General features: G+C 34.9%; 1 protein-coding gene across 6 annotated transcripts in view; it reads right to left on the reverse strand.

The window, feature by feature from the left end:
• LOC108966128 (lutropin-choriogonadotropic hormone receptor) overlaps positions 1-11064 on the reverse strand; it is a 59296-nt gene that overhangs the window by 30178 nt on the left and 18054 nt on the right. For all 6 annotated transcript variants that reach the window (XM_018928890.1, XM_018928888.1, XM_018928889.1 and 3 more), the window contains exon 2: positions 6879-7585. In XM_018928890.1, coding sequence (XP_018784435.1) covers positions 6879-7343 — 465 coding nt within the window. In that variant the 5' untranslated portion in view covers positions 7344-7585. The remainder of the gene's footprint in view (positions 1-6878; positions 7586-11064) is intronic.

An 11064-nucleotide genomic window follows, 5' to 3' on the forward strand; every position in this document is an offset into this window, starting at 1 on the left:
AACTCTTAATTCAATTCAGGAATTATCTCTTTTAAACAATAGTGTATCCCCTTAACTAAAATGATCAGGACAATACTACTCCTAGTGCCCATATATTAGGTATATGGATTTTCAAACATCCGTTTGACTTTATATCGTATTTATCGGTATATATGTATGTAAGATATCTTAGCAAAATTAAATGAAGGTATAATGAATTAGATATTCTATAAATTAATGCCAAAAACGTGCGATATTCATGCACGAACTACCCCAGCTCCCATATACTACATTCAGCGGCGGATTCACGGGTCGCTTTAGAGATCAATATTCCTCGGATTCCCAACTTAGGTGAGAATACATTCAGACTCAGTGATGACAATGTCGATGGCAGTGTCAATGTTCAGATTTAGTAATGGGATGAATATTAGTACTATTAGCGTTTATTTAATTTATGTTGTTGTTATAGTTTCTTTTTTTCAGTATCTCCAAAAACATTTTCATTTTCATTACTGACCTTACTTCCTCTCTAGTAGTAATAGGTTCATCCAAATACTTTTCTCTATAGTAACTATGAAAATTTCGCCCATTTATTTCAGTACGAAGCACCCTAATGCAGGAGCAAATACTCTTACGCGTATTAAAATCATTTAAGCTAATTGCTTTCAGTGTTGTTCCATTGAAATGTGTATCTCTCTACATGTGTTTACACATTTGATCGCTGATAGTTGAGAATGCGGTTTCGGTTGAGTTGCGATTTCACTAGTGCACTTTCACTAAGTTTTCGTCATGAAACTTTTCTTTGACAGGCACTTCTTCCGCATCCTGAAATATTGTGTCAATTTGATAACTGTCCTCTGTAATAAAATTATCGCTTACATTTTCCGCAACCACAACAAATTAAAGTGTCAAGAAATATCGCCCCTGTCCACCTTCTTGTTTTCCGCACACTATGCAAGGACTTACCGACAAATTTGATTGCTGCACTTGTCTTACAAACGCGCACGAAATTTGACGCCAGCAAATACCAATGATTTTCCGCCCTCGTGGCGAAGTAGAATGGTGGCAATTGGCAAACATAAATGGACGTTGGTAAAGGTCAAATTGTTGACTGCTGTTGAGTGTTCCATTTTCTTATTTTCGCAATTTTTACTTCCGGCTAGTGGTTGTAAGAAACTCTCTCCTTCCTCTACTGCCGACCGCAGACATGGCTGGCAATGGAAGGCGAACTGCAACAAGCAGGACRCGTAATTTATCTAATAATTTCAAACACTTTCACATGGGTATCTGGTGCTTTGATGTCCCACATATTTTATTATATTGAACAGAACGTCGGATGAAGATTGAATCCAGAGCGTGCAATTTTCTTTGAAATTTGTTTCCGTAAAAAGCATACATTTGAAACCCCTCTTTCGAAAAATAGTTTTGGATATAATATAATGCAATTCCTAAGTAATGGCGGGATCCAAGGAAAAAGGGAATAATTGTATTGAATATGGGCAGCTAATCTAATCCTGCATTTATTATTAATTTCATGATGCRACAGAAACTGAACCATATGTCACTAATCTACTGTAGTTAACAAGATTTCGCCAAACACAAATCCTGTTAATCTTGTCCCCGAAGCGATTTGAATCTAATCTACTCGAAATCGGAGAAACCCCTAATTCAACGCTTAAAAATTCAACCAAGCCCTTCCGCAACTTCGAACTCCCCTCATCATTTCTATCATAACTTCAGATCGCTTATAAATTATTTTTCTCCTAATGTTTCCTATTTTATTCTCGTTTCCGATAGGTTTAAACCTACTTGATATGAATTTCTGAATTATTTTTTTTTTTCATTTTCATAGGCTATAAAGTAAAAAGTTAAAAATTWAAGCARGATCAMATAAATAAGKGATAATGGCGTAAAAAAGTGTCGAAGAAGGATGGTAATGTAGACTAAGGCTGCCGAAGCCGATCTAATAGAGCCTCTCACTAATCTCACTAATCTACTGGATTTAACGAGATTTCGCCAAACACAAAAAAAACTAATTGAACCCTTAAAAATTCCACCACGCCCAACCACAACTTTGATTCAACTTCAGGTCGCTTATAACTTCTTTTTCCTTTAATGMTTGATATTTTATTTTCGTTTCCGATAGATTTAAGCCTACTTGATATGAATTTCGGTATTTTTTTTCTCATTTTCTTAGGCTTCTGCACTAAAACAAAGAGTAAAAAATTAAAGCAAGATCAAATAAATAAGTGAYAATGGTGTAAAAAAGTGTCGAAGAAGGATGGTAATGTAGACTAAGGCTGCCAAAGCCGATCTAATAATCTAATAAAGTTTTGGTAGGATCGGCATCTTAAACGACGGTGAGAACAGTCTAGATTTGTGAAGAGATTAAATGTAATCTGATAATTTCAAATTTTCGGAGGAAATATTTCTAACGTTCCATTAAAGGTTTTAGTACAATTTTTATTGTTTTGAGACAATTTCGAATTTTTCTCCGAGGCTAGTTTTTAAAGTTTTTGGGATTTCAAAATCTTTATCGACTACTCAAAGATAATAATGGAGAAACTTCAGAATTTCGTAGAGTATAGTAGAAATCGAAACATGATAGCACTTATGGCACTTATGCTCACTAAGGAATTGTATTTAGTTATGCAACATGGTTGAACCCCTTCTTTGTTCAAGGCAATTAACACACTTAAATACTATGTTCTTGCACAAAATCTTAGTTYTTAAAAAAGGTATCTTAAAAAGGTATTTTTAAAATACATCCAAAACCATTTGTCTTCTCCCGATTTATGGATGACATCATCAATCAGGATGAGGCATATAGCTATGTTGCATATACATTGGGCATAGCATAGAAAGGATGGAAGAAAATTTTAGAACATATTTTGCACGAATTTATGAACTGATGTATGATGTATAAATGAACTTTCAGTACGTAGATAATCTTTTCGAATCAAATTACCACTAGTTAAGCTAAATTCCTTTATGTATGTTTTATTATGTGGGAAGAGTATAATCACCCTGAATATCAGGGATAGGAAATCCCATGTGTGATTATGAGGGCTTGAAAAGTTCTTGTAGGAACTTCAGACACTCTTCATATACATATGCATATAGGATATGTGTAGTTAGTACATTCCAAAAGCCGGCATAGTTTTCTTTTTGAGACTTTGAGTATAAGTACTTCGGTAGTTTGAATGTCAACTTTTTCTTGTAAATTTTAGGTATTGCATCCAACTTTCTGAAGCAATTCTTCTGCCTTCTTCCCTTTTTGCTGCTGCTTAATAGGGAAGAGCCACCGACAAATTGGTTCCGCCCTCTAATCAAACGAAAGACGCATGGTGTAAAGTTGCAACAGGAAATAGCACAGACATCAGCAAGAGGATGTCTTGACCCATGTGCTGAGTAATTTAGTTTGTTCACCAATGATAAAGTAATCAATTTTGTTTAGCTCCATGATAAAATATGGCGGTGAAGAGGCTGACGTAATAGAATATACGTATGTATCATATATGAGTCATTCCATCCAAAATTAACCCTCCAACATTTTTTTCGTCCAACACTTTTTTTTGTTTTCCTTGTGACAATCTATTGGATTATTTTTGGACTCAATATAAGTAATTTTGGAGTTATGAAACGTCCTCTATCGCTGCGAGGTATGTTTGAGCTCGCATGCCCCTATTTCTCGTTCTACCCGTGTTGAAAAAAAGCTTACTGCACTATCCGCAAACGCTTCGAATTTATAATTCAGTTACTAGAGAGCCAAAGTACATTTTTCATTAAAAGTAAAAGGTTTAAAGGCACTTTTATTGAGAGTTGAAATTTTGAAAATTCATAACTCTAAACTTTTCATTTTGAGTCGAAATAAAAAAATATTTMTCAAATATGTATTATGCCTCAAAGAACACAAAGACATGTTTTATACAAAAAATACTTCAATATCAATTTTGGATGGAATGACTCATATACTACATATGTAGGTATGTATAAGTATTTACATTACTGTGACCTATTAAAAGTAAAGGCAATGTGATACTTCGATTTATTGATGAGTTATGGGTGGTGTGTACATAATAATATATAATTATGTGTATGTGTATGTGTTTACAGATATACATGGTGGAGAAATCAATGGATTAATCTAATCACTAATAGCGGATATAATCGGCTCTAAGAAGTCACTAGCGTACCTTGATAAACATTGAGGTCTGTCTTTTTGAGACTGACGAAAAATTCTTAATTTAGATGAAATTTCCCTTAAGCTATTTGATAGCGTCTCTGCAATTATTTATAACCGGCTTTAGTATGTTATCCCACGATTTCAGGGTTAAAGGTGGTATAGTTGGATACAGCAGATGCTCCAGATTAAGAATATAATATATATAATTAAAGCCGCCGAAAACTTATAGTTTTCGAGATATATGCATTTAAGCTGAGTATCCAGCTCTCAAGAAATGTAAAAACTTCATATAAAGAAACGCTTAAGAAACGGTCAAGAAACTTTCCTGCGATAAATTCACTTGTGTTGGTATGCAGCTCTAATGAAATCAACAATTGTTTCTTGAAGGAAATTCAAAGTAATCGTTAAATTCATCCTATATTAGTGAAAGTCATTATTATGAAATATATTTCTTTTTGAAATGTTGTATAAAACTTATCAATCATCAACAACATTCAAGAAATACTGTATTTTTTTTTCTTCAGCAATTACTTGAGAGCTGGATACGAACCTTAAGCTGGCCGGTGGCACGCCTATTTTCACTTTGTATGAAGACGCCGTTATTTTGATCTCTGTATCTACATATGTACATACACATATGGTCAAAATAATAAGTACATTCCTTTAGCCTGCGGTCATGATTGAATTATGAAWGTTTGGTGAAGTATACGAATGCAACTCTGAGTTGGTTTAAATAAATTCAATCYGGTAACACCTTTTATGRGGAAAAAACAATGGGAAATCCCCACTTTGCAGTAAGCGAGACTATTGTTTGTTCAAGGTCGTTTTTTAAGTGGTCAAAATAATAAGGACATTGTTAGTTATTCCAAAATTTCCTGGAAATCGGTCGATTTAATTTAATGGTTTGTACTTTCGCTTGTATAGCTTCATATTTAAAACGCATTAAAAACTTCAAATTTTTTTAGATGGTAGAAATAAGCGTTGCAGTGCGGAGGAGAAGAGGATCGTCTTAAACCTCAGAAAAGAGGGCCAAAGTCTTAGAAATATTGCTAAAACTTTAGGCCGTTCATTGTGTTTCGTGCAGAATGCCCTAAAGATTAAAAATAATGTTGAAACTCGCGGTCGACCAAAAAAGATATCAACAACAACGGACAATCGTCACCCTTGCTAAAACGGACCCATTTAAATCTTCAAAACTGAKAGCAGCCGATATTGGTAGTGTAATATCTTCCCGAACGATTCGAAGAAGGCTACATGGAGCCAATTTATTTGGCAGGATAGCCAGAAAGTGCCATTATTGCGAAATAAAAATTTGAAGATAAGATTACAATTCGCGAAAAATCATGCAAATTGGTCCGGCCCAGGTGGTGAAAAAAAGTGGCGCAATATCTTGTGGAGCGACGAAACTAAAATAAATTTGTTCGGAAATGAMGCCAGGCGGAATGTTCGCCGTCCGAARGGCAAAGAATTGCATTCACGGTTTACAAAAAAGACCGTTAAACATGGTGGCGGCAACATAATGGTCTGGGGCTGCTTTTCGTGGTATGGTGTAGGACCAATACATCGTATTTCAGACACCATGAATAGATTCCAATATAAAGATAACTTGGAAAACACGATGCTGCCATATGCTGAGGAAAATATGCCACTAATCTGGAAATTTCAGCAGTAAAAGATTGGTTCCAGGATAATGGTGTGAGTACTCTACAATGGCCAAGTCAATCCMMCGACTGAAATCCCATCGAAAACCTTTGGGGGGAGCTAAAGCAACGGATTGGGAAGCAATCGTTCCAAAGTAAGGATCAGTTATTTAATTTTGTTGAAAAAACCTGGTATGAATTTTGAATTGATGCGTGCCGCAAACTTATCTCCAATATGCCAAAACGAATCTCAAAAGTAATTGGAAATAATGGCGGATATACTGGATACTGATGAAAGAAGTAAGCAAACATCAAATAGGAGACAGAAAACTCAATATAATAATTTTTTTCATTCGCTGATACCTGATGTACTTATTACTTTATCCAGCCATTTTTTCAGTCTTTTATATATTTGATTGAAATTTAAGTTCCTATTTTAACTATTATTACTAATATTTTTATTTTTGTTATATAAGACAAATATGAAATTAAATGTGATATTATTYTTCCTTAAACATGAATAAAAGAGAATTTATTAGACTTTGAATGCTACACGGGCGTATGTACTTATTATTTTGACCATATGTGTAGTTTGTTTTAAACTTCATTTTCAATTATAGCACTTTATAATCGGTGAATTTGTGTAATATCAGACTTCTAATAGTGCCAAGGAACATGTGAACCAAACTTCTTCAATATATCTAATTTTTTTCCGSGTTATTGGTTGCATGTACAGACGCACAGACGGACAAGTAGTCGGATTTAAAATTGTCTCGTCATCTTGACCATTTATATACATATATGTAGGTATGTACATTCATATTTCTATCTTGATTAATTTTGGCCGAAACAAACCCCGTAAGTCGAAAGCTATGATGATGTGTAACAACATTTAGCGAGAGTGTAAAAACGGAGTATCTACATATTAATATCCATTACAAATAGAGGCATATGTATATATGTATGTACTTGTGTGCGTTGCAGAATCTAATGTCACAACACCGTCATATACTCGTAGGACTTAAGTTATTCCTATATGTATGCTTATTTACCATAAAAGTTGCAGAACTCACTTGATTTGTGGCGTTCCAGCAGCAACATTGCCATCCCGTGTGCGTGACCGGCACTGGTCGGTAACCTTGTGTGTTCCTGTCTAAACCCTCATGTAGTGGGTGTCGCGTCCACAGATCACTTACCGCAGTGCTGTTGTTTGCAGTAGTGGCTCCGTTGCCATTGTCGCTATTCGACCTATTGCCACTAGGTAATAATAGCTCTGGTGCGATGCCGATCAATGCCCTATCRAAGCCATATTGCATGTCGTAGCAGTTATTTAGCTGGGCGCTTTGCTCCTCGGTCTGTCGCCTATGTGCGCAATGGCAGCAACAACAACAGTAGCATAGTAGCAGCCATAATACCGGCAACAGGCGAAATARCGGATATATACGCATTTGCAAAAATTGCTTGTTGAAGCGCCGCCGGCGACGCCAACAGGCACTCGACGTTCTCGCTTTAGGATGATGCTTGGGGGCGCGTCTCATTATGCCGGTGCCTTTTTGTCTAGAATCATCATCTAARTTTTCAAGTGGYTTGTTGTTCGTTTTATTTTAGTCGCATCTGCCTCTGTGCGGAATTCTCTTTGAAAATAAAATCTGACTTTTATGAGCTTCATTTGGATTATCCTTTATGGCATTGTAATAGCGCTTTAGCCATTCTGACACTGGTAACATTTTCATTTCAAATTATTCTTCGCAAATGTTAATTTAGCTATTCAGTTCTCGATCTGTAAAAGAAATAAATATTAACAAGTAGACAAGAACCAAGCTCGGGTGTAGCCGAACATTTTRTTCCTAAGAACAAAGATTATTCCAAGGAACAAAGCTGGATAWATACCTTTAAGTTTTGGCAAAACTTAATATTTAAAACTGTCTCGAACAGATTTAGCATTAATTTTTTGGAAACCGAATGGATTACAATCTAATTTGACATCTTATTAACCCATATACCTATGTATATTWTAAGTAATTTATTTTCTTCATGTTCGAAATATGTAATTCGACCCCCTCACTTTCTTTAGGGTACCTCATAGATTGATCGACATTTTTGGTAAAACGTCAACTGTGGATACAATATTAACACCAGTTCTTAAGAGACTCTTTAGTATCATATAAAAAGAGAAATTAGTAGTTTTCAACATATACATTTGTCACAGCACAGTTATCATCCCACGCCACCCATTTTTCCAAGAATTTCAAACTTACTTTTGCGATTTTGGCATTTTATAGGGTTTCGCTTAACAGGTTTTTGTTTGTACGTGTTTCATTAAGATATCTTAAGATTTATTCAAGTAATCACTTGTACCGAAAAACAGCTAAAATTTTAACTCGTCCCGTTATGATGATCGTAATTATATAATTATTCACGTCAAAATAATTCACCATCAGATAGGCTCAAAATAATTAAATCTATATTTTATGTCACTTCACAATTTATTGAATAACACCCTACCGATATAAAATTATTGACAAAAAATAGACAAAATTGGTGGATTCACAGTTGCTTTCTTTATAGCATAAAGGGCTTAAAAAGATCTTTATAATGATTTTGATCATCGGAGACTGTGGCGTTGCTTTGAACAATAATCTGTGCCAATTTCCTTAAGGTACTAATAAAAAAGTTTCCCCATACAAGGACTTAAGTCGGGTCGGTCAGTTTATATRGCTACTACTCATGTCCTATAATAGACCGACATCAGCGGGTCRCCAAAYGAGCAACTTCTTGTGGAGAAAAGGATATGTGATGGAGGCACTCATTCGCAGACGGACGGACAGGGATAAATCGACATTCGAGCAAAATTTTTTTGAATTTTAARTTTTTTATAATTTTTAGTAATAAAGAACATAAACAAGAAACCAGTGAATGGAATATCTCATAAAAAAAATTATTTATATGAACAAAATTTTTGTATTTTAATTGACAATAAAAATAAAATTATTTACAAGGTTAAGAACATATTCATTTTTGATTCGTTGGTCGATTGCGCTGAAGCAGTTCGCTAACCCGGTGTCCATTTCTTGTGTGTGATAAGAATCGCGATTTTGGGTGTCGTAACTTATTGTAAATTTTATGCACATGTTATGTAATGCCTCACAAACGTTAGCAAATTTTCCACTTTTGTGGGGTGATACCTTCCTTTCTTGCCATRTCCTAAAATTCTCCACCGTCTTTTTAAGATTCCAATGCTTTGTTCAACGATACATCTACAAAGAAAATTTTATTAATAAGGATTCATAATTTTTTTTATACCTACGTTATTGCTACGATCTCTTATAGCAGAGCCAGTGAAAAACGCTATTGCCTTCCTTCCTTTTCCTTCCTTATCGGCAAAGTGTGTGAGCAGTGAAAAACGTGGCAAAAACGCAGAATTCASCCATCTTTGTTTGTTTTCATTTGCACAATGGTGCCATTGCTCAATACGCATATATAGTTTTATACACGTCTATGTTTTCAATTAGAATTTTTTATGATATAAAATATCAAAACTGAAAACAAAGTATTAAAAATAGTTTATATATTTATAAATAATAGCATTCGACTCTGATTTTGAATTATTTTAAGAAAATTTCAAACATATTGAACAGATTGAATTATAAAAGTTGATAATTACTACAGTATACAGATATTGGCAACCCTGGGTGGTGAGAGAACAATCAGCTGACACGTTTCCACGGCCAAAACCAAAATGCTATAGATTCCCACGTCATTCTACGTCAAAGAGAGAAGGGAGTAGCGTTTTTCACTGTGCACTTACATTGCGCGCCCATAAGATAGGTCGTATCAGCTGACACTACCCACAATTCTACGTTTATCACTCTTCCTGCTATTATCTATCTCCGCACTATTATTTTACGCCCATCACTTTCACTACAGCTCAAATAAAAAAAAACAAAGTTGATATTTAATTAGCTTTTGTTAGTTTATTGAAAATTTTGMAACAGTTTTGACAGTTCCACATCTATTTTGACCTAAAAATACGATCCAAAGCAATGTRGAATTTAAAAACTATTGTGAATTCAAAATCCATTACGATCCATTTGCTATAGTATGTAATAATGCCAATCACCGCATACGATTGACGTATCACGTAATTTTCTTTCGTATGTTTGCCGATCCGTACGTCCGTTTGCCGTGTACGGTTGTAATGATTCGACCACAGACTACAAGCACGTCTACTTCCCATATACCAACCTTTAAATTTCTATTCCTGTTTTTCTTTCCTCTATACAAATCAAGAATATAACGAGATAAAATTTTGCACGAATATGTGGACCGCACTACCTACAGTTGACTTTTTAACRAAAATATCGGTCAATGCATGAGATATATAATTGGAGAGAATGCTTTGAATTAGGTCAATAGTCTCCTAGCCCCATATACCTAATATAAGAATTTCAAACTTGACTTTAAATCTTATACATATAACGATCGGCGAAATTAAGTGAACATATGTTATTGGATATACTACAGTTTAAATCCGAAAATATGTGAAATCGGTAAACAGTTTTGTTGTTAATTAGCTTTATTTTAATATAAGTATCTCGGACACGAAGCAGAATATAGTAATGAAACTAAGTGAGCCTAAGGCCTTTTATATAAATTAACTAGATACCAAATACGATTGTAAAACTTTCAAGCTGGCGTCGAATAAAGAATGTTGAATGTTTTTCCGCGTGGGCAAAGTTTTAACTTTGAAAATTTAATCTGCAAGGAACGAAAACGGAACCAGATTTCTTAAATTTTGAGGTTGGGCTGAATTACCAGATAACTAAAGAGAGCATGAACGGGTGGTTCAAGCAACACCAGCTATTTGAAATAAAATAGGATTTTAATCTGCGTAGGACTTGCTGTAAGTCTCGACATCACGTTGACGGCGAACCACGTCCAGGGCGGCCATCAACATCAACTAATGATCAAGACRTCAATAAAATAAAAGAATTGGAGCTTGAGAAGGTCGTGCAAAGGTGTACCGAAGCCGAAAAAAACCAAGTCAAAACAAGCGTTGAATAAGGTTTTGTTGGCAGTATTCTTTGATTATCGAGGTGGGGTCCGCATACTTTCCGACTGGCCAAACTGTCAACAAGRAATATTATTTGTCGTTTTGCGCGAARCTATTCGAAAAAAGGGCGGAATTATGGACCGACAACGTTGGTTTTTGCACCACGCATACTGCTTTCATTCTTTGTGTCGCAACAAACGAATTCG

The sequence above is a fragment of the Bactrocera latifrons genome, unplaced genomic scaffold, assembly GCF_001853355.1.
Source record: "Bactrocera latifrons isolate USDA-ARS-PBARC rearing strain unplaced genomic scaffold, ASM185335v1 scaffold_156, whole genome shotgun sequence".
Lineage (NCBI taxonomy): Eukaryota > Metazoa > Arthropoda > Insecta > Diptera > Tephritidae > Bactrocera > Bactrocera latifrons.